Source organism: Schistocerca gregaria, chromosome 6 (genome assembly GCF_023897955.1).
Source record: "Schistocerca gregaria isolate iqSchGreg1 chromosome 6, iqSchGreg1.2, whole genome shotgun sequence".
Lineage (NCBI taxonomy): Eukaryota > Metazoa > Arthropoda > Insecta > Orthoptera > Acrididae > Schistocerca > Schistocerca gregaria.
The window spans coordinates 320,849,956-320,875,932 of NC_064925.1; the positions used below are offsets into that span (position 1 = coordinate 320,849,956).

General features: G+C 37.1%; 1 protein-coding gene across 9 annotated transcripts in view; it reads right to left on the minus strand.

The window, feature by feature from the left end:
- LOC126278998 (ral GTPase-activating protein subunit beta) overlaps window positions 1-25,977 on the minus strand; it is a 360,574-nt gene that overhangs the window by 165,138 nt on the left and 169,459 nt on the right. For 4 of the 9 annotated variants that reach the window (XM_049979327.1, XM_049979319.1, XM_049979326.1 and 1 more), the window contains 3 exons: window positions 23,527-23,637; window positions 11,568-11,705; window positions 6,798-6,938 (listed from right to left, as the gene is read on the minus strand). In XM_049979327.1, the coding sequence (XP_049835284.1) occupies window positions 6,798-6,938; window positions 11,568-11,705; window positions 23,527-23,637 (390 nt within the window). The remainder of the gene's footprint in view (window positions 1-6,797; window positions 6,939-11,567; window positions 11,706-23,526; window positions 23,638-25,977) is intronic. The other 5 variants (XM_049979325.1, XM_049979328.1, XM_049979324.1 and 2 more) reach the window with 2 other exon arrangements.

A 25,977-nucleotide genomic window follows, 5' to 3' on the forward strand; every position in this document is an offset into this window, starting at 1 on the left:
TGCACTGTGATGCTTTCTATGTGGGAATGACCAGCAACAAACTGTCCATTCGCATGAATGGACACAGGCAAACAGTGTTTGTTGGTAATGAGGATCACCCTGTGGCTAAACATGCCTTGATGCACGGCCAGCACATCTTAGCACAGTGTTACACCGTCCGAGTTATCTGGATACTTCCCACCAACACCAACCTATCCGAACTCCGGAGATGGGAACTCGCCCTTCAGTATATCCTCTCTTCTCGATATCCGCCAGGCCTCAACCTCCGCTAATTTCAAGTTGCCGCCGCTCATACCTCACCTGTCTTTCAACAACTTCTTTGCCTCTGTACTTCCGCCTCGACTGACATCTCTGCCCTTAACTCTTTGCCTTTAAATATGTCTGCTTGTGTCTGTGTATGTGCGGATGGATATGTGTGTGTGTGTGTGTGTGTGTGTGCGAGTGTACACCTGTCCTTTTTTTTTTTTTTTTCCCCCAAGGGAAGTCTTTCCGCTCCCGGGATTGGAATGACTCCTTACCCTCTCCCTTAAAACCCACACCCTTTCATTTTTCCCTCTCCTTCCTTCCTTCCTGACGAAGCAACTGCCAGTTGCGAAAGCTCGTAATTTTGTGTGTGTGTTTGTGTGTTTTGTTCATGTGCCTGTCTGCCGGCGCTTTCCCGCTTGGTAAGTCTTGGAATCTTTATTTTTAATATATTTTTCCCATGTGGAAGTTTCTTTCTGTTTTATTTATATATATATATAAAAACAAACAACAAGTGCCAGCAAAAACAATCTCTGCAGATGAACAGAACAAGCCAGCAGGTCGATAACAAAGGTGGCATTGAACTTGCAACGAGTTGCACAATACATGCCTAGCAGCAGAAATGCGTACAACAAAAGCTCCATCCATTCCTTTTTCTTTTTCTTCTTTTTCTTCTTCTTCTTCTTCTTCTTCTTGGGTACCCCATGATATTTACATACTAGATACGATGGAAACCTTTTCAACACTGCCTGCCTCAAGGCCGAGACTTAAGTACATACAGTTATTATTCATGAGTTGTTATATGCAGACTATGCGACTCTGGTAGCAAATACAGAAGATGAGCTGCAGTATCTAATTAACAAATTATCACACGCATGTGAAAAATTTGCTCTTATCATTGGCATCGAAAAAGACTACGATCACGGTGTAGGAAAAAGCATCCTTTCATCTATCAGCGTTGACAGCAATTCTCTCCAGGTAGTTGATGATGTCATCAACATGGGATCTACAATACATAGCAACTTGCCTGTGGACACTGAGATTACAAACACAATCGCACAAACATCATTGATCATGGCTAGATTGAAAAAGAGAGTACAAAACAATGAACTGCACACAATTAAAACCAAATTACATGTATACAGTGCTTTTGTTATCAGCACCCTTCTCTATAGTTGTGAGACACAGACAACTCTTGCTAAGCACAAATCTTGACTGAACAGCTTTCACCTCCACTGTCTCTGGAGGATACTTCAAATCTTCTGGAGAGATAGAGTAGTCAACACCAAAATCATACAGCTCACAAGCACAACCAGCATTCATGCGCTCTTAAGCCACCGAAGTCTAAGATGGCTTACTGAGTTCCAAAAAAACTGTTGTACGGAAAACTTCAGGAGGATGTGAGGCAAGTCAGAAGACCATTCTTTCACTTCAAGGATGTCTGCAAGAGAGACCTGTCCAAGGCCAGTATTAATCCAAGTTGCTGCGAAAATACTGTTGATGATCTTGTTAAGTGGTGACTGTACAAAATGGTGTCAAGCTTGCAGAAGAGGAACATATACAAGAACAAATCAAGAGAAGACTAAAAGAGAAAATGGCTTCCACTCAAAGCCCTCACACTTCACATGCCCAAACTACAATAGGGACTCCCATACATGAGTGGGGGCGTTTCAGCCACAGCAGACATTGCGGACCCAGAACCAAGCTTGCTACACCATCATCCTTCGAGGATGGACAGATTTCATATATATATGAAAGACTGCAAAATTAAAAAAATCCTGTTACGTTTTGATAACGCCATGTACATAGGAGCAAGCAATATATGTTGAATCTTTTTGGGATTTTAACAGCAAATCACTATGAGATGCAGAACACCTCTCTTTCAATGTCATTCTTAGTAAATGAACCTGTAATGAAGTGCGCTGTTCTTCAGTAGATCTTGACTATTACCTCTATCAATTCTGTCTGGTATGGATCCCAGATTGTCATGAAATATTCAAATATTGGTTGAATGAGGGATTTGTAAGCTACCTCCTTTGTTGATAGACTACATTTCCTGAGGATTGTTCCTATTAATGTCAGTCGGGCATCTCATTACTCGCAATTAATGTTATGTGGTTGATCCACTTTAATGTGCTCCATGTGCATACTCTTAGACATTTTATGAAAATAACTACTTCCAGTGATTGTTCTACAGTCTTGTAATCACACAATAATGGGCTTTCTATGTAAATACAATATGTTAACATTTGTTTATGTTGAGTGTCAATTGCCACTCCCTCCATAAAACATTCATCCTCACAGGTTTTCCAGACCTTTGCTCCATTTTTCTGATGTTGAGACTTGTCTCTATACATAAGCATAATCTATGAAGAGCCTCATGGAACTTCCAATGTTATCTTCTAGGTCGTTTATATATACTGTGCAAAGTAATGGTCCTATAACATTCTCTAGGGGTACGTCAGAAGTTATATATATGTCTGAAGACTATTCTCCATTGAGAATGGCATGTGGTTTTCTGTTTGCTAGAAGCTCTTCACTGCAACAGCTGGTCTGATATTCTGTACGCTTGTATTTTGTCCATTAGGTGACAGTACAGAACTGTACTGAACACCTTTTGGTAGGCGAGGAACACTGCTTTTATCTGGGTGACTGTATCTACTATAGCTTTCTTGGTCTCATGGATGAACAGAGTGAACTGGGTTTCACATGATAGTTGTTTTTGTATCTTATATTGATGCCCACAGAGGAATTTTTGGTCATCAGAAATGTCATAATAAGCAAGCATAAAACATAGTTCAAAATTCTACAACAGACTGACATCAGAGACAGAGGCCCATTTGTTTTGTGTGTCTGCTTGACAATCCTTCTTGAAAACGGGAATGGCTTGTGGCTTTTTCCCAATCATCAGGAAAGTTTCACTCCTCCAGAGATCTAAGGGACATTGTTGTTAGAAGAGGAGCATATTCTTTCACATATTGTATGTAGAATCATATTTGTATCCCATCAGGTCCAGTAGCCTTTCCTCTGTTGAGTGATTTCAGTTAGTTTTCCATCCCACAGTCACTTATCCCAATATATGTCAGTATGACACTCATGCAAAAAGTTAAAGGTGGAGTATATTGTGTAGTGCAAGCCAAGTAAAAGACCGACCCCCCCCCCCCCCACCTTTCCCCCTTTTTCTCTCTCTTTTGGTAACCTGTGAAAGACAAAATTCTTGGTCAAATTTATTTACTGCCTCCTCACTTTTGGTGAACGGTGAGCAGAAGGTAGAATTCTCATGGCATTTTTTATTTTTATCTCAGGATGCTCATCAGTTCTAAGAACAAATTTTTGGTGTTGTGACACAGTTCTGAGGTGGTGGCACTCACATATAACTCTGTAGTGGTTTAGCCAGTACTGATGTCAGTTTTCTTTGTGGGTACTATAATTGTTAAAGAGCCATATTTTGCATATGACTGCTGATACACTTCAGTTCTTGACTCATCTCTGGTCTATACTAATGAAGTATGAATCACTTCATGTAACAGTTTACCACATTTGAATTTGATTTCTGGGCTTGTTAAATGTGTGGACATGTATAATGGCCATATACTGTACCAATCTCTGTCTTATACTGACAGCCCTATAAATTAGCATTAGCAGCATGTAGATATAATACAGTTCCACAGAGTCTGAAGACCTACAACTGGTGTACGCGAATGTTCATATCATCATTCTTGTCACAGGAATTCCACACAGAGAATTATTTCTAAAGTGTTATCCTCTGTCAAGATGAATGTTGATGGTACAAATAGGCCACATTGGTTCATTGCACACATGAAAAGAAGGACTTGGCAGCAGTTGACAAATTCACAAATCCATGACATATGAAGTTGCTGGGATGTGTGGAAATTAACTGTTCTGTAAGTATGTGTTGCTATTTTATATACAGTGGAGGTGCTGCAAGCTACTTTGCTGCGAGGGTACCATGTGAAGGTATCACCCCACATAAAAGACAACTCAATGAACTGTGTCAAGCTGACTTTAAATTATGACTTCAACCGTGCCAGTGTTTTGTTGTGGTAATACATTATTGTACAGCTTCTTGCACTGTATTTATTTTATTAATGAGTCTCTCAATACAACAAAAAACAGAAAAATTGGTTCCAAAAAGAGGAAAGTTTGATATCACATTTTTCTGTAAAGAGAAATCGGTCATGATTTAACAACCTGTGGTAGGGACACCTGTAACTGCAAGACAGAATTTAGTTTTGAGACTGGTAACTGTCATTTGAAACAACTGCTGCAAGGAACACAACAGAATGTTAATACAACAAAGTGGTGAATGAAGTGACTAATGTATATTTCGAGCAATCCATACAATTTTTGCACATCTGTTTATTTTTCCTTTCAGTTCAAAAGCCCTTACGGGGGAGGGGGGGGGGGGGGGGGTTGGATGTCAAGCGGGTCAACTTGGAGCAGGAGAGGCATCACACAACATTTTAATTTCCAGTGTCTATACTTTTACAAATAAGTTCATAAAACTTTGTCAGTATCACCAGGAAGGATTCAGGATTCACTCTCATTGCAGTGGAAGTTCGAAAACATATCAAAATAAATTTTTTTACGTGTGAAATTTCATCATTTTTTCACTTACTAATGCCTGCATTTGTTGCAAAAGGTACACTTTTCTTCATAAGTTAGAGAGATTCTTCGATGAATTTTGCACAGCATACATACCATACTTACAGGTGTATGAAACTCTGGAATTCATTTAATTTATGAAAAAACGAATGTATGTTGTATTTTAAACTTCATGTTTAGAAACAAACACAAATTTTGTAGTTAATTACCTCAATTTTTACCACAGTTTTTAATAGATTTGGAAAATTCTAGAGTTTCATACACCTTTAAGTATGGTTTGTATGCTGTGCAAAATTCATCGAAGAATCTGTCTTACATATGAAGAAAAGTGTACCTATAGCAACAAATACTGACATTAGTAAGTGAAAAAATGATGGAACTTCACATGTAACAAAAATCATTTCATTATGTTTTCGAACTTCCACTGCTATGAGTGTGAATTCTGAATCCTTCCTGGTCATGCTGACAAAGTTTTATGAATTTATTTGTAAAAGTATAGACAGTGGAAATTAAAATGTCCTGTGGTGCCTCTCCTGCTCCATGTCGGCCTGTTTCATGCCCTACCCCCTTAAATACAAACTCATTAATTATGAGGAAGTGCTGCAGAAGATCTTTGGTCCAATGTTGGACTCTCACATGAATGGAGAACCAGACACAGCAATGGACTAGATGAACTGAAATGAGATGGTAATACATCAGAAATCATCAGAAGCAAGTGGCTAGAGTGGTATGGACATGTGCCTCAGATGGAGATTGATAAGTGGCTGTGGAAGCTCCCAGATTTCAACCCACAGGTAGGAGACCCCAGGGAAGACTATGGAAGAAGTGGAGGGATGGCTTCCATGAAGACCTGCAAGAGTCAGCAACAGGCACAGACAGAGGGCAGATGGCAGTGATTGATAAAAGTTGATGGAGAAGGAAACTGGTACCAGCACACGGTCTATTGGGCCTCATTGTATAAATGTATTAATGTATTAATGTATTTACGAGTCGAGGTCTTATCTTTCAAGGCTCCCAGTACAGATTTTGCTGAATCTGTGACAGAAGTTTTCTCAAAATCTATGACCTCAGACAGTAGCATATAGGATGCAGAATTAGTTACAACAATATTTGTGTTCTTGACATGCTCATAAGTTGAAGCTCTCCATTTATAATTATCCATGTGTTCACAAATTACTAGTTAAAGTTGGTGGTTTACATTGTCTGACTGCTTTTTCTAAAAATTGTGTGTAATAACAGATATTCTAGTCTCCCTCACTCATCCCCTTCTCTCTGTGCATCTGTTTAGAGAAGTATACAGTAGCTATAGAACATAAAAACTCCTACACATTTAAAATACACTATGAAATCTGACACTATGAATATGTAAAGCAAAGTAAACCAACAAAACAACAAAAAGCTGTAGATGTGTTTTGGTGTCAAAGTGCCACTATCAAGATGGCACTGCATTCATAACTATTAAATTATGTAGTTTTTTATTTTATTCCTTTTTTTAAATCCTCTAACTAACAGTATGTGAAAATAAGAACTTTCACTATATAGCATGCTGATGGTTTAACTTATATGTGAGACAGGAACCTGAATCTGAACCACTGCTATCTGCAGAAAGAGGGTCTACCAATCCACAATTTAGCTTAGAACTGATTCACAAAAGTAAAAAGTGACATAAACCATAAATTGCCACAGAAAAATTTCAAATTAGCCACAGAGGAGGTACTGAATAAACCTAATGGCCTCCAACTAGAAAATGCAGCTTCTTGTCATGAATGGTTATTTTAACAAAGCACAAAATAAAACTCAACTAATCTAACACAGCTCAGGGCCTGATGAATAGCTTCATTTTACCAGCATGTTTCCTAACTGGTAGACTCAAGTTTTCAGTTGGATTTGAGGTATCAAGTTACAAATATTTCAGTTTTAAAACATACCTGTCTCACGAATGTGTGTCCGTGCAAGTCCAACCAATAACTCCAGTGCAGCCAAAGACACATTTAAATCAGTTTTCCATGAGGATATCAGGCGGTGGCATACCAGATAAGTTGCTCTTACAAAAAGAGCATGAGCTGAGTCTAAAAAAAGCAAAAATTTAAATAAAAAATAATCACTTGTTAGTGTTAAATACAAAATTTACTGAGCAGTCTATTGTTTCACTTGCTAACATGATATGAGTAATGCCACAAAAAAGGAAATTGTAGGTATCCATTCTCTCATTTCAGTAATGCAAAAAATCCTAGCTGCATAACACAGGAGTTAAAAACTTTACTGTGAGCTGTACTATTAAAACCAGCTTAGTACTACTTATTAGAGAGAACACTTAACATATTATTCTAAGTTCAAACATAGCACCAAATATATGGAAAATGCATTTGAAATAAAACATTTAAAAAATCACCATTGTAATACACTCTCTTGAGAGAAAATTCTTTTGGTAGCAGAGATGTTTATTGATGGGAATGAGTACAAAAGGTTTCTGCAAACCTGGAGAACAAGTTTTTTTTTATTTAGAAAAATATCTCTCATGAAATAGTCTATGGTAATAGATATGAGGCACTCTGTAAAAGACAGGCTCCATGACAATTCATTACATTATTACCTACAAACAGGTCAACAGTGGCTCTCGTCTGTAACCCAAACACATTATAATTCTTTCAGCTTACTCTAGTCACTGAAAGGGAGGCAACTGGTTTCATTCATATTGTATCCAGTCACCATCAGCATAGTGCTGGAAAGGGAGCATTTCTGTGTTAAAAATTTTTGTGATTTAAACTTTCTCCTATATGTGTAGCAGTATGTCAGTGTTGTTTTGGTACTGTGAATGAATTTAAATGGAAGAAGAGGAAGTAGTTGTCTTACAACTACACTTCTGAAAGAAAATAGGCCTGTCACTGACCAGCAGTGCACAATGATATACCAGGCAAAAGTACCCTGACTCGGGCTGTTACAATTAGTTCTTGTTCGCCATGGAATAAGAAGGAATAAAAAGAAAGAAATAGAAAAAGCATATGCACAGAAACAAATTGTTAGCAAAACTATTAACATTTCGTAAAGAGACCCAACCATACTTATAGAATATTTTTCCTAAGAGGTTTACAAAAATGTAGATGTGTACAGTGTTTTGAGGAGCCTTTGAAAAAAGAACTTAAATGAATTTGAAACTAAACAACATATAACACATATACTCAGAAATTAAAACTTCAAAGGTAATCAAAACTGAACTAGATTATTTAGTACAACATTAGTTCATTGGGACACTCATTATGTTCTTTTCCAATTGTGGATAATGAAGTAATGTAGAAAAGGACTAAATGACAAATGTCTGTAAAATAAAGAGGGGTTGGTAACCAGAAGAAGCATGCAGGGGTCAGGGTGAATCAAAATCACTCACCTAATGAGGCAATGATATGGAGACCAGTTACCATGCAGCAGAGCATGCCTTACAGCATGGTAGTAATCCTTAACAATGAGCAGAATTTATCATGCTAACATGAAAAGATAAACACTGCTGAGAGGAGGAGAAAAAGAAGTCAGTGTCTGAGACAGAGGTTAGAGTTTAACGCCCTTCTTCTGTTCAAGTGATTACAGACAAAGAACAAACTTGGATAAAACAAGAATGGGGAAAGCACCAACTATAGCCTTACTGAAGCTACCTACAAAGAAGTAAAAGATCATCAAAAAGTAAAATGCTTTTCACACACACACACTCTCCCTCTCCCTCCCTCCCCCCCCCCCCCCCCTCTCTCTCTCTCTCTCTCTCTCTCTCTCTCTCTCTCTCTCTCTTTCCTGCGTAACCAGTTTCAGTTGGACTCTGGTATCAATACCATTAGATACAAGCAGCATAGATACAATTAAAACTATGTGTTTACATCTTTTGGTATTTGTTAAACAAGTATCAGACAATGGTCAGTAAACTGAAACCGTTTGCCCAGTAACATATTTTTACAGTAGCTTATGATGGTATCTGCAAGGAATTTTCCTTTTTTTAAATTGTAAGTGGCTGCACTACTTTTATTTTCTATCCTGCTGTAGTTTGGGATGTTTGAAAAGCAAGCGATTATTGGAAAGCAATAGTAATTAATATCTATTAGAGGCATAATTAATTGTTCAAAAATTTAAATTAATGTGCACTTTTAAATATAAATCTAAAAAGTCACTTCTCATGTAAGCAAAATAAAAGAACAGTTACATTGTAACTACAGTAATAATAAATATATTACATGAAACTTAAAAAAAAGTTGATGACAAAACCAATAGGTCTTCTGCCCCAATAAGTGTTGCTAGCATTTGGCCAGAGTAGCTTTGTACAAAGATCCTTAAATTTCTCACATTGTCTAGCTTTTTACTATTCAGTGAAGTGAAAACTACTTAAGAAAACAGAAAATGAGCCAACAACAGTTTCTGCTATGCACAAACTCATAAAAATGAAGGAACAGCCAGCTGGGAGTTTAAGAATGTGCTGCTAATTGGAACAAACTTCCAGTTGCAAGCCTACTTATTTCTCAGGGGATATAAGTAAACACAGGTAAGCGGAAATTTTCAGTATAACAGCATGATTAACTGTAAATATCAGTTCCTCCTGATGTATTTCCACAAGAAATTGTTCTGTTGCATTCCTTTTAGTAGATGTGCCCATCCTTCTACAAAATTATGCATACACAGCAATGATGTGTTCATAAACTGACGGAACTTGTCAAAGATAGACAGTTTCTGAAGAGAAGGAAAGAAAGACAGACAGTCTAATAGAAATTGTTTCTAATTTTCTCAAGACTTGCATAATCATCAGTATCACATGGAAACCTGCAACTTTACTGTGAATCTACACTATGATTCAGTTTCAAGAACGATAACCTCACTCACAGACAAACAGAAACAAACAAACTGACAGTATTCCAGATGTCAAAACTTGCACTTTCCAACAATGGCATATTATTAGCTAATTCTGGACATTGATAATATTCACCTAGACAGCATATGAAGCCTTATGATTCATTGCACCCATTCACATTATTTTATTCAAGCTCCAATCAATTAATTCTTGCGTGATGTCTTATTTTTCAGAAAATGATCAAATTCTTTGCTAGTAGTACACCATTCACATATGAGATGATGTGTCACATAAGGTACACGCACATTAGCTGAGGTCACTCTTTAATGACCTCAATTATTCTTTAGATATTGTGGAGACTAAAATTCATATATGAATCTGTGACCAATTCCTTTATATGTTTGTGGTTGATTTTCTGACCACATTACATAAGTGCACAATCTCACTAAGTCACTGTTATATTTAGTCTCTATATCTGTAGGCCCTCAGCAGGAAAATTTTGTAGCTGAAAGAGTAACTACAACATATTTCTCCCACTCCTTAACAGGTGACAGACACACACTGTTATTGTGGTTAAAAAAATCTATCACAAAGTAGTCCTCATGATATCTGGTGCATTGAGTACCTTTTTTAGTTTGTGAGCATCATATTGGTGGTGTTACATAAATTTTGCTCATTTTAGTGCCATTCTGCAGAAATCCAGGGCTGTAAACTTGTGTGACCAACAATGCAGCAATGTGTTGTTGTCATTTTTGTGCATGTGTTTTGGTAAATGAAATATTCAAAGAATATCACAGTGTGTAAAAAAATACAGCCATCAACTTTTCTGCTGGATTGTTATTTTCAAGTAACATGTCCATCTTCTGTGCTAAATTGCATAGTTGGTTATTTGTTTTTGGCTGATGTCATGGAATGAATGATTTGCTTTCATGCTGCACTTATTTATGAAATATCTGTTACAACAGGATGCAGTAGAAAAAGTGTTTATTCTTTTTCATTATATTTTTCAATAACAGGTTACAATACGATTACTTTTTTTTTTTTTTTTTTTTTTTTTTTTTTTTTTTTTTTTTTTAAATGAGTGAACACGGCAGGGATCCTATAAATTTTGGAAAACCCTTGTTCAGAGTTTGATTCACAAGTTTCTGAGTAAGGGGATGGTTCAGATTCCAAAGTTAAACAAATTCACCCTTGGCCTAGGACCAGTGCTCTTATACTACAGTTCATAATGTTAACAGTGACAGTTTACAGGAATTTGACTCAAATGACATTACTGGTGATAATCATACAATGGAATCTACAATGGATAATATGCCTGCAGATTCTTTGTAGAGTTGTGGCACTTAGACAGTAACTCAACCGTCTGATGGCACACCAGTTATCGAAATTTTGTTCACTGTTGTAAATAGGCATATTTTTTGTTTCCATGCATAAGTAGAACTCTATAAATACATGACTCTGCTCTGTTAAACAAAAAAATTGTTATGCTCTACAAAGGGTTAAAAAAATTCTTCTATCTTAAAGATAGACCGAAATTTGGTTGCTCAGAGGGCATCTCAGTTAGATGTACGTTGTCCAACAGTTACCACTTCATCCCAAAGGTGACAGATGTCCCCCCTTTTCCCTCTAACAAGAGCTGCTTTTATTTCCTTTTTTTATGACCTGCTACAAGAGTTTTGTTGTTGATGAGCATTTACAAATTTCACATTGCGAAAATAATGCTTAATTTATTTTTACTTTGTTATGCAACAAAATATGATTTCTGAATACATTTAACTCAAATTTATAAATTAATTTGAAATTTAATCAACAAATGATCTAAAATCCTTATATATCTGCTATCATTTAGTTATAAAAGTTTATAGCAAATGATTACTTTTCACAAGTCCAACTGGGTAGTCAAGATACAAGTTACCAAATGGAGCTGCTCCTTCAGCATGGTGGAACTCCAATGATTCTTCCCCAAGGCTACGGAAATCACTCGGCAGACTGAATGAACTAACTGTGTCAGAAGCTAAGGATCCAAAGAATGGGTTGCAATACAGACACAATATGAAAAAAACAAACAAAAACAAACACAAAACAAACACAACTTACATTTATTTTATGGTGAAAAGAAAGAAGGTGACTGGCTGATTATATAAAAACATTTCTAAAACAGCTGAAATATGAGGGCTATTCAGAAAGTATGGAGCATATAGGCATTTAAAAAAAAAAACTAAGTACAAGAAATACATTTTATTATATACATCTGAGAGAGCAACTGACATACTACTTTTCTACTCAGTCACCAAACATACTGAGGCACTTATCAGAGTGGTGGACAAGCTTTGGAAGACCTTTGTTGGAAAATTCTGCCACCTGACACTTCACCCAGTGAGTCACGCCTGCCCGTAGTTCTGCATAGTCATCAAAGTGCTGCGTTGCAAGCCAGTTCTTCATCTTAGGCAACAAGTGGAAGTCACTTGATGCAAGATCGAGGCCGTAGGGTGGATGAGGAAAAATTTCCCATTTTAATGAATTAAGGAGTTCTTTAGTACAGTTTGCATTGTGAGGTTGGGCATTCTTGTGCAACAGCAAAATTTTGGACATCAGGTTTCCTCGGCATTTGTTTTGAACTGCTCTTCTAAGGTTGTGCAAAGTTTGACACTACTGGGCAGACTGTATTGTTGCTCCACATTCGAGAAAATCAATAAGAAGCACATCTTGCCTATCTCAAAACACTGTTGCCTACAGCTTCCTTGCAAAGGTTTGCAAACATTTTCTTTGTTTTTGGGGAGACTTTGTGTGCCCCAATTCCATGGACTGTAATTTTGTCTCACAATTGACGTGTTTCACCCAACTCTAGTCACCGGTTACAGCTCGATCCAGTAATGAATCACTATGTTTATGGTAGGCCTCCAGAAATGTCAACATTGCCCCCATTCGCTGTTCTTTATGGTGCTCTGTAAGCATTTTGGGCACCCACTGTGCACAAAATTTGTGGTAGCCTAGCTTTTGAGTCACAATTTCAAACAACAAAGTCAGTGAAACTTGTGGAAAAGAAAGCAAAAGCTCCGTTATTGTGAAGTGACCATTTACACTAATCATTTCATCAACTTTAGCGACAAGATCGTCAGTCACAGTGCTCAGGCATCCACTCCTCTCTTCATCATGAATGCTGGTTCAGCCATTTTCAAACTGAATGCATCATTTCCAGATGGAACATTCACTCATTACATTGTTTCCATGCACTTCACACAGTACACAATAAATTTCTATCGTTTTAGATTTTCTGCCGACAAAAACCATATCACGGGCTGCACATCAAAACTGGAGGGATTTTCGATTGCAGCGCACATTTCAGTTTTGACTATCAAAAAAACGAGTGAGCTGCCGAGCATGCACATACCAAAATACACGCAATCAGCTTGCACCTAGTGGTGTCAGATGGCAATGTTCCCTACTTTCTGAATAGCCCTCGTATATAAAAGCTCTGAATTTATATATACTGAATACTACTGGACTATGACTATTTTCCCCAAAAAATGAACTTGAGCATGTGACCATCTAAAGTAAATAAGCGATTACTACATAGAGGTGTAGTTCACTGCAGTGGGATCAGTGCGATTAGTCAGTCAGAAGGGATAGAAAGTTCATATATGATGAGAAAATGAAATGATGTATTAGTGCATCACAAGAAATAAGTTGTGAGGTTGCTAATGGGTGGTGCCTTGATTTTGCAAATAGCAATACATGTGAAGAATTTGAGAACTGCTCATGTTATAAGACTGTAGTCAAAACAGGGAATGACAAACTGTAAATATATATAAGGAGGAGATCAAAAAGATGATAACTGAGTGAGTGCTAGGCACTGTAATGCATTCACACCAGCAGGCTGTTAAGTGGTTCATCTCACTTCACTTCTGGTGTATGAGATAGCTATTTCTCTTCAGTCACAGTGCAGTAAGCTGCTCTTCAGAGAAACTTGGAAGTGACGTGTTGAAACAGTTGCACTTAACTGTATCAGAGCACATTAGTTATCTTTGATTATTGACTGTTGTGAAGTTAATTAAGCACAATGGACTGAGATACCACTATCAGTTTATTACAATTGAATTATAGTAAGAAAATGATGCCATGGGATTCAAATAAAACTTCAACTTTTCTGAATTCTTCAACCTTGGATGACATTCCCTACTAGGAAATTATTGTTAATAATCTTCTGACAGGCAATAATAAAATTTTTTATACTATTTGGCTTTCTTCTGTTAACATTGATGTTAACAGAGTGTTTGTGACTGAAAACACCTAAAGACTCCACGAATTTTGCAATAGCATGTGCTCAAAAACAAACCAATGTAACACTTATTGTTGAGCCCAGATACTTAATTGTGCATTGTCGCAACACACTGATTGTATTTTTTCTCATATTGACTAAGGTAATGACGGTACTGATGATTTCATTCAAGTAAGGGTTTCTAGATATGCTGCCACATCAAGGGAGAGGTAGTTTTGAATGAAGAAGAAGGAATGGTACATATAAGCAGTATGGTGGTAGGTTAGCAGGCAAAGTATAAGTGTCTTGAAGCAGTCTGTATGGCAGTTGGCATTTTACACATGTCATAACAGCTGCTATGCAAGAGGTATTGTTAGTGTTTCTATTAGGTGTGGTCTTGAAGCAAACATTTTATGGATAACTATTGTGTTTATAGTATGAATCGAAATGCCCCTCTTTTTAAATAAAAATGAATACAGACTTTCTGTAGACTCTCATGAACAACTCCCCCTCCTCCATAGCAATGAACATCACTGAGATGCATTAATCTCCAGATGAACTAGCAGTAGCACAGTGAAAAGGTGAGTTATGGTATATTAAATACAGTACTGCCAATCACCTGATTACCAAATATGGCAATAGTCAATCTGACAACATGTTCTTGTGGATTAGAAACATACAACAACACATACTTCTCTCCCCATTTGCAAGACAATAAAGCAGTTAATGACTCTGCATGTCATATAAAGTAACAGACCAAAGAATAACATTTCATCACCACTGAAGACTTGTGGGGATTTTATGTTGTGCCACACTTGCCCACTACATATGATCTACACCCGCATATTCAATATTATGGATTGCACTGCATTATGTGTAATCAGCCACTTCATAAGACTAAAACTGCCCTCTCATTATCATCATTCCTGTAAGTATGTAAGAAAAAATAATAACGCCAAAATGTTAAGCAAAATGTCAAAATTCAGTAATAAAACTTTCACTTCTTAGTTTTATAAATCAGCCAGTAACTTCAATTTTGAAACTGTTCTTAGGTATGTAAGCATTGATGTATTCTTTGTAGTGTTACAATTAAGTAAGTAGAATAAGTGCAAAAAGCAGGAAACATAAAATGTTACAGTAATATATGCAACAAACTACTATTACCACTTCCTCTCATGACAAAGCCAACTTCTGAAAGTAGTATTGTGGGATAGATAGTGAATCATAACAAAATAAAATGTACTATCACCAGGAAACCAATTCTCACGTCACTGCTCTTCACTTAGACAGTAGCAACTTCTCAGCACACCAACAATATAACAAAGTCAGTTCTGACAATAGTATAATTTACAAGGATTGGACAAAAGTACAGAAACACTGCAAGAAAATGCTTGAACATAAATACATATGCTAGCTAAGTATTCTGGTTGTGCTGTTGTATTTGACCACAAATGGTGCCTGTGCAACGTTCTCAACTCATTGATAACTTCAGTCATAGTCAGTGCAGTGATCTGTGTTGTGTGTGCATTATGTCAGAGCTAAGTAAATTCGGACATGGATGAACTGTTGGAGCTTGTATGCTGAGTGTATGCATAATCATAGTAGCCAAAGTGTTTGGTGTTTCAAGGGTCACTATAGCACAGATTTATACCACATATAGGAAAAACACAAAAACATCATCTGCTAAGTCACAATGCAGACAAAAGTGTATGTTGAGTGAATGTGATAGAAGAGGATTGTGACCAAAAATAAAATGACAGCTCCAAAAGTCAATGGAAAACTGAATGTCACACTTGCCAGCTCCATCATCACCAAAAACAACACAAAGGGAGTTCCATGCGCAGGGAACTGCGGGGTGAGCTGGAATTTCAAAATCACTGATCAACAATGAAAAAGCCCATAACAGGAAAATGTGGAACCAAAGCCCCATAAAACATGGACTATGAAGCAATGGAAGAATGTCATTTGGGCAGATGAGTCTTGCTTTGAACTGTTTCCAACTTCCGGCTGAGTTAAAGTCCCAAGAGGGGAGCATATCAGGGTTTTGGTGATGATCTGGGCAACGATATTGTGGGGCCATCACTTTAGAGAATTATGTGGCCATTTTGGATGATCAGGGCCATCCCATGGTACAATATAGTACAATGTTTGTTCCACAATGGCAATGCTGTATTGCAAGACAACTGCCCCCCCCCCCCTCCCCCTCCACCATTCACACAACTGTCCAGTACTGGCTCTGTGGGCACGAGAATGACTTCTCACAGCTCCCCTAGCAACCCCAGTCATCAAATCTCAATATTGTTGAGTCTTTGTGGTCTATTTTTGAGAGAAGGGTGCATTACCATGGTCCACCTCCATCATCATTACATGAAGTTGCCACTATTTTGCAGGATGAATTGTATAAGACTCCCTGTTGGGCCTATCTGTGACTCAGCATCTCTGCTATATGGTGAGTAGCACGAGTGTGTGTGCACGAGTGTGTGTGCACGAGTGTACATCTGTCCTTTTTTCCCCTAAGGGAAGTCTTTCCGCTCCCGGGATGGGAATGACTCCTTACCCTCTCCCTTAAAACCCACATCCTTTCGTCTTTCCCTCTCCTTCCTGAAGAAGCAACCATCGGTTGCGAAAGCTAGTAATTCTGTAAGTGTGTTTGTGTGTTTTGTTCATTGTGCCTGTCTGCCGGCGCTTTCCCACTTGGTAAGTCTTGGAATCTTTGTTTTTATTATATTTTACTCAGTTTATAGTGGTAAACATGTTGCTAGGTAATTATGTTTCACTGCTGTTTGTAGATCAAGGGGCATTAACTTTATGATAACCTTAGTACAAACTATGATGTCTGATGGAGACTGCCTTGTAGTTTCGTACAGCTCTGCTGCCAGTGCGTAGCAATCTTGTGAGCAAAGAAATATATATACACAAATGAACAGTTTACACAAGCATGTTTGTTCTTTATGGCTACCAATAAACTATTTAACAAGATGCCATAATGTTCAAAACACATGAACACTTGAGACAATACATGTCACTAATTGTGTACAGCTTAGAGGAAGAATGGTGTTTCCATCAGTCACAAAATGCTTTTTTACTGATGCAAAAAGAGCACCACACTTCTGATACCCTGTGTACAGTAACACAACACACTATCGTACTAGCACTGAACAACGATTTCTAAATCTTGAGAACATCTGCAGTTTCTTTTTTGTGCTTATTTCTGTGTATGAAACACTTTTCTGTTTGTCTCAGCCATGAACTGGTAACAAGGCCCATGTCAAAAAGTTTAAGTGCCTATATGAATAAAGCAGCATGGGAATGGATATGCAGATACTCATACAATTTAGAATGTTTTTGTAACATAAGTATAACCTGTCAAGGAGCTGATGTAAATGAACGCAGGGCCTGTAAGAAGCACCTGAAGATCAACCAACAGGGTTCAAATGCACTGTATATCAACAACACAACATTTTGTGACTAAAGGAGGTTTTTACTTACGATAGAATTTTCTTACGGCATCACAAAGCTTAATATAAATTATGGATGAGGAAAACTAACCTAACATAAAACTCCATTCATTTGTAAGCTACAAATAAATTTTGTATCCTTCAATATAGTTTTCTTTAGGGGTTACACATTGTTGTAGACACTGCTCCTACTCTGCACTACAATATGTGAACATATTTAAATGGAATCAATTTCAGATGATTAATTACTGTGACTTAAATGTTTTTAAGTATTTCAAAATCAAAATCATTAAAACAAACAATAATTCTGAGTATACAGACACCAATATTGCCAATTATTTCACCATGCTGCTTTTCATATAACACTTGGCAGAGTTCTGAAATCTAATGTCTTATTGTGAGCCATCATTTATGTGGGCTTGGATTGATCATAAAAACGACTGGCCACACTGTCACCAACCTCAAAAGAAGGTTTTACAGACTTTCTGGAGTAAAGTATAAATAGGATGCCTTAAGCCAGAAATCCTCAGACTGCAGGGTAATCTTCCCAAACTTCCACAAGATGGCTCTTCAGGATGTTTTCCAGCATACACTGATTGGTACTCAACATCAATTAGTCACCTTGAGAAAAATATATAATTTATTTACAAGAATTGTTAACAAGGATAATATTGTTTCTTGATAAACATTGTGTAAGAACATCATACTGTAGTAGAAAAAATGATTCTGGTAGTATAGTCTGTAACCTTGGACATTTCTTACGCAAATGACACTTGCAATGTGGAGGCCTGAATATAAAGGTGCATCTGTCAAATGCTCTACATACATTGTCATTCTTGTGATGATGGTAGAGAGTTAATGTATAAATTTGAGGTAAAGGACCCTGGTATGGAAACAACTGAGTCAAAAGTTATAAGCGAAAATCGTTCTGATACCTTTGTCAATGTAATACACCTACCGGTAGTGTTGATGCTAAGACTGTAGGATAGGCAACTATGAGAGGTGGTAGGGTGTACCAAAGAAAGAAAATAATTCTAGTAAACACGGGCTCAAAAATTAATAGCTTGAGAGCTATGAGCACTTATTCATCTTTGATCATGTGAAATTCATCTCTTCCACTGCATATCCATATTTGCGGATGAGATATTATGGACTAAAACAAGAAAAATGTTCAGAAAATATGGACTATAAAACACATACTTCAAGAACTATGGGCACCTGTTCCATAAAAGAAACATTTCAAAATAGCAAAGATGAACAAGTGCTCCTAAATCTTAAGGTATGTATTTTAGAGCCCGTGTTCACAAGACTATTTTGTTGGTTTAGTTCTTATTACCACCTCTGAAAGTTGCCTACCCAACGATCTTAGCAACAACAGTACCAGTACACATATTCCACTCTCAGAGATATCAGAATGATTTCTGATCATAACTTCTGATTAGGTCATTTCTGGGTCAGGATCTCTTACCTCAAATTGACACAATTACCCTTCTCCATCCCTGTAAATTTGTAATATCATCATGGATTCACACTGCATACAATTATTGCACGACACTACTGAAGGTTGTGCAGAGTATTACACTGGGTACAGTTTAGGCTATCACTGAATAAATGGAGTTTTACAACAAATTTTATGGGCTGTATTTTCATTGGAGAGGCAGTACAAGATATTAAACATTCTACACAACATTTCAGAGGACCTTGGGAAATACATATGACAGTTATAGCTTGGTGAAGAGCAACACAATGACAATAAGAAAAGTACTTTATTTTGAACCATTCAACTGATCGTGCTGCAATGGAATTTGTTACGAAAATCTGATGACCTTTGATGGCACTCAAGGGTTCCAGTCAAGAAAGCTTAATTCTGCTTCAAACTTAAGCAGTTTTTTTATCATTTACATAGGAGGTCTTGAAGGAATGCGCTGTAATGAGTTGAACCTTCCAATGACACCTTGTCGATGACATTATTTTCGCAACATTAGCAGCTTGATTTACAGTTGGTTACAAAGCATTCATAAAACTCTACTCCAACTGCTGAAAGGGAATCGGTTTCTTTTTTTCCATAGTCCCTGTTCCTCTACCAAAAAACCCTAATCATTTCAATACTAAGGTCAGTTTATACTTCGATTTTGACTCAATTTGAATCCCCTTTTGCAAACATTCATTTACCATGCTTTATATAACACAACCAGTTATTGTAATCTGCAATAGCCTTTATGTGATTTTTTCCCATAGTGGATGAGGGGACACCGTACTTGGGTTGTACCTTACTGGATAAAGAATTGAAGGAACTGGTCACTAGTTGTGTCATCAATTTTTTAATAATATAGTGACTGGTTGTTTGTCTAACTATGAACACAACGAAACATACAGCAGTTAAAGTGATACAGTTTATTGGGTCATGGAGTGACATCAACAAGCATACAATGAAAGGAGTTTAGAAGTCTCAAACATTTTTAACAATTGAGGGCCTGGAGGCCCATGTATGCCCTTATAAAGTAGCTATCCATGTCAGGCATCACTGATGTAGTGTTGTGCATGTATGGCAGACCTGTTGGTGATAGACGGTGAGAGGGCTGCCCCTGGTGCTTGCCTAACGTAGTTGTGGGCATGTCGTTTGAATGTCAGTGTGCACTACACTGACAATAGCAGCCCAATTTACATCCACTGCAGGTGGTATGAGGAATAACTGACAGATTAATATAGTCACTGCATTTCCTTTCATAGTAAAAGCCATTATCTCAATAGCATTTCTTGCACAATCAAAATTTGTCATTATAATGTCAATGTATTAATTTGTGGAAAGATTATCATTCCTAACTTTTTTCCAACTACCAGCCCAGACAAAATACTCAGCTGTGTTAGCCCATGTCATATTATTTGTGAAATTTATAATTTGATCTTCTGTGTTCAGGGAGATGGACACTAAATGTAGAAAAAAAAGTATCACAATACCAATTGCGCATATGCATAGTAGGAGAGATGAAATAAGAGTACTAATACATACACTGCCCCGTCACATTAGTGTGACCACTCTTCAAAAGTGTGAAGAACTACCTTTTGCAATGCAGACATGCAGAAAGAGAGTCAATAAGGTCTCTGGAAGTGGAGCTATGCCGACTGCAATACCATTGCCACCTGGACTAAGTTTCACGACTGAGGATCCATGGCGCGAACAGCCTGATGGAGATGGTTCATAGATTCTCAATTGGGTTTAAACTGGGGGACCTGGTGGCCAAGGGAGTATGCTAAATTCGTACTGGCATTCTTAAAACCACTCATGTACACTGTGAGCTGTGCAATATTTTGCACTGATCTTGACGGTAGGTGCCATCATGCTGAGAAAAAACATAGAGGCATACTTGTGTCAATCAAATGTGCCTTCCAGAACAACAAGATCACCGAGGGAATGCCCAAAAACAATATCCAGACCACAATGTTCGTTCCTCTGGCTTGGACCCTTCCAACGATTGTTGCAGGGCCCTACACACAGGCTACCTGTCCGATGGATCATAAAACATTATCCATCCGGAAGTGCCACCTGTCACCACTCAGTGGATGTCCAGCTGCAGTATTGGTGCACAAAGTCCAGCCTTCATCGCTGATTAATAGCAGTCAGCATATGTACACGAGCGAGGAGTCTGCTGTGAAGGTCCATATGCAGAAACATTCACTGAATCATCATTAAGGAGACACTGTTGGTAGCCCCTTGATTCATCTGGGTGGATAGATGGTCAACAGTTGCACATCTATTTGCCCATTCGCATCTCTGCAGCCATTGTCCACCCCTGCTATCTACGATCCGTGGTGCAAGTCGCTCCATTTCCATAATATGACAACAAATGCTGTTTTTCGCATAACCCTAACACACTTTATACGCCTTCCACTACTAGAGATGTCACCTGCCCTCTATGACTTGTTTTTGCATGTTGACATCAAACATATGCTGTGATCACACTAATGTGCCTGGACTGTGTGTAAAGCTTTTATGGATGTAACTAGGTACAAGAAAGAGACATCGAGCTTCAGCTTTGGTAAAATAGGAGCAGGTCACAGGGGGAAAAAAATTAACTGATAGTTTACAAGAGAGTAGACACTTACTCAGTTCTGTTTAGCAAATGAAGTAGTGGAAAATGAGATAAAATATTCAAAAGTAAGCGTGTTCAATATCTGTGAAGAGTAAATATTGTGGCCACTGTCCTTCTAAGTGAGTCATCTAAGCATGACAAAGATCTAGTCGAAACTTTAAACTGCCACTTGGCGAGTTCTGACTAACTCATGAGGCACATTCAGATGGTTTAACTGAAACAACATCGTTCGCAAGTGGTAGGTATCTAGACTTAAGTACAGAGCTTTTGATTTTTCACAAACATTAAGTACAGAAAATTTTCTGCCAAACGGTAGGCCACTTGGAGATGTATCACTCAGCAACATGCAGTACATTACATTAACACTCCTATTTATGCAGCATGAAGTGAAGCACAGTGATAAACTTTTTTTTATTCACTATCTCTCAGAAATAATTACAATACTACTTTCAGAAGGCTTTCACTTGATGTTCACTGTCAACAGCAATGAGGATGTACTATTTAAAAACAAAATGTAAGTTTATCATTCAAAAGTCAAGCTCACTCACAATGATAAATACTCTATATTAAGAATGAAATAAAAAAAAAAATTAAGCAGAATACATCAAATTAAAGCCTGATCAAATTATGGCGAAACTGCCACCAATACCTACTGTTATCTGCAGGGGAGAAGGACCATAAGTATATACAGCAAAGCAACAAACAGTAGTTTTACTTTTACAAATTAATGTCATATACAAATTAATGAGAAGAAGACAATACTAGGGTTACAACTATTTAAGACAATGCAGTTTACTCAGTGCTGTGAGATGTGTTTGTAGTGTTCCAACAGCAAAACTAATTTAAATTAGAAATGTTTATGGTGTGCTGTCTATCACCATGCAGTTGTAATTTGACACATTATCGCAATAGTTTTCCACATTAGTTCGCAGTATAATACTCGGAATTTCTATGAAATGAAAAATAAAATATAATATGCAGAATTTAGTGATTACTGAAGTGTCAACAGAAACAAGAAATGTTGATATTGAATGTTGTATTTGCACTACAGGCATCTGAGATGACAATGTCTGTCTACTGGGTTAAAGTTACAAGGTAATAGCAAGCAGGATGGGAATTATCAAAGGTTTATTCCTCAGATGAATCCACAATATTCCTCCAAGTCAGAAATCCAGCCTTTTGCATCATTGTTGGTCTCATGATTATCCTTGCAAGTGTCAGATCTGTGTCTTTTATCATGACTCACCATAAGACGTAGGAGTAAAAAAACTACATAACTTATTTATAAAAGCCGAAAAGGCGAATTTCTAAACCCTAGTTACACTAGATGTTATCTGTCAGGCATGAGATAAGTTTTGGGCCACAGCATATTTCTGCTTATTCTGGATGACATATGCAATACACTCTATGACTAATCAACAAATGCAGACTTTATTTTATTAGGAATACCTTGTGGGGAAACAAAATATAGGTTGAGAAATTCATACAAGATACACAAAATTAAACAGGATTCAGCTCTTATGCCTACTATACTTTTATGTCAAGTATAATCAGAAGCACCGCATACCATTGACTCTCATGAGTACAAATCTACCTGATGAGCCACCAAAAAGTACCACATAGTCTTACTGAAAGTTTCAATCTGGCAGTAGCTCTCTGCCAATTCCTAAATGAATTTTGGAATTAGTCCTTATACACCAAAGCTGCAAGAGGTTTATTCAAGAACTGAATTACTGTAAAATTTGAAATTTTCCCGGCGAATCAATTGTTCAAATAGATTTGAACAACTGAATTACTCTTATATCAACATTGGAAATGGAACTGTGTGTAAGATTCTCTCACAAAATATGTCTGCCAAATTAGTAAAACATCATTTCCATCACTGAGTATTTTTTTTCATGATGCACGAACATGTAATTTCTTGACAGTTAACAGAGAGAAGCTTTTTTAAGTGTTATGTCTAGTATATTACTAAAAGAAAAGAGCTATTTGAAATGACAATGACAATAATATTTTGCTGTATCATACCTGATGAAAGAAGATTTGATGTTGTGTCACTTCCTGGTCCCACATCAGGCTGGGTCACTTGTTCTACCTCTTCTGCAGAAGCTGAGTCTTGCACACTGAGCATTAGCCCACCTGCCGAAACAATACAGATACGCATTTGCTGCCAAACTTAGTTTTCTTATTCGTAGAGGGCATGAGCACAATAAAAATTTTGAGCATGTGCTGCTGACGCCCCCCCCCCCCCCCCCCCCCACACACACACACATCCCTCGGGGTTCAACGCTGACACACCCTAGGTATTTGTTATTTATCACTTCTGACAATGTTACCTTGAAAAATGCCAAATTGCATCATTGTTTGGTGTCCACATTAAATAGGAGTTCCTGACATACTTGGCTGGGTAAGCCAGTCCAAAACTTGGTGGAACAAAAGGCCCTATTACATCCAATAGGACCATGCCTAGTAAAGTACTGCACTGTTTAGATCAGATTACATTACATAAATTATTCATTCCATGGATCTGTACTGAGGAGACTCACGTGGGTGTGAAACATATCAGATTTTTTTTCTTTCTTTTTCACATTTCTGTATTTATATTTATGTTTTCTAAAGTTCTTAGTTTTAAACTAAAATTTCACAAGTCATTTCCAAAACAACAGGTATAAAGACAGTCCACCTAGATCTTGAGACATCTCATTCCCATAAGAAACGTCAATATTGATCGTGGGACAGTGTTCCTAACCTATTAACAAATATACAGAAGGATTTACAGGAAGGCGTTGCCAGCTGAGAGAAAAAAAAAAAATCAGCAAATAACAATGCTGAAAATAAAAGTGAATCAGTCTGGGAGGTTGTAATATAAGAAAAAGGAAAATAGAAACAGAATGACTAAAACTTAACAGACAAAAGGCAGAGGGATGTCAGTCAATAAATGATCCAAAGAAACTAGCAAATTATGTGAATGAATATTTTTCACATATAGCAAAGAAACAACAACAAAAAATTCCCAACACCACTTATTCTCCAGCAAAAGATGTGTGTGTCAAGTGCAGTGATGATGTTGGTAACATCAGCATACAAAGTCAGGAAAACAAACACAAAAATTAAAAAGCAAGAAGTCAATCATCATAGATGAAGTGCCTAACTGTGTACTTAAAGAATGCATAATCAGTATACAGCCCCTTTAACTGACATGGCATATGACTCTTTCAGCTCAGGTAAATTTCTGGAGTATCTGAAACATTGATAGTTGTGCTTCTACTACAGAAAGGTGATACAAAAGATATAGAAAACTACAGGGTCTTTTCTCTACTTTTAAGATTCTCAAGAATAATAGAATCCATTATGAAAGACAGACTAATGAATTCTATGAATAAATATAATATCCTCAGTGAAGAACAATTCAGTTTCGGGAGTGGAAGAGCACAGAATAAGCCACAGTAGAATTTTCATAGTTTACTAATCAAAGACGAGTGGGACATAGCTATATTTTTAGAGCTATGAAAAGCCTTTGATACTGTGGAGCATAAAATTTCCATGAAAAAAACTGGAATCATTATGAATATAAGGAACTTCCAATGCTCGTTTCTAACCATATCTGAAAAACATGATTCAAAGGGTAAGTTAAAACAGGTTTCAAATAAAGTAAAATAGTAACTGGACACCCTACAAAGATCTATTTAAATGGTTGGGGATTCCAACTGCACCCTGTGAGTACATCCACCAATCTGTTAAGCACATCATAAAGAACATCAGCAATTATTTCACAAACAGCAACATTCATGATCATGGAACAAGAGCCAGGCTACACTTACATTTACCAAAGGTAAACACACAAAGCAACATTTTCTATACAACAACAAAACTGTACAATAAATTGCCCAACAGGAATTTAAAAGAGACAATTAAAATCCGAATATTTGCAATGTCAGTTAAGACATCACTGTTAAGTGTTCATATGAGAAAGTCAAGGATTATTTAGATAGCACAGAGCAAGTGATGGTACAAAGGTGATATCATTTAATAATACACAACTGTCAGTCTGCAGTAAATTGTCATCATTTAGGAATTCTTACTGTAAAATCCTGGGGCCAGAATCTGTGATGGAAAATTCTAATCACTTTCCATTTATTGAAAAAAAAAAAACTGATGTCTGTACGTTAGGAAACACAATTCAAGAAAATATGTGTTGCCATGAAACTTTTACATATTTGAGTATATGCAATTGATGCTTAAAGAAAAGGTATCATTTAGTAGACTTCATTTGAAGCAGAGAAATCTGTGATGGGACTCAAGCTGAAGATATGTATAATAGTGTAATCCAACTGTTATTAACTAATTCTGTGTGTTATATAAGCTACTTGTTACTCTTTACTTCAGGACACCAATACATAGAAGCAAAATCTAACAAATCTAGTACCTTTATATTAAAAACAAAGATTCCAAGACTTACCAAGCGGGAAAGCGCTGGCA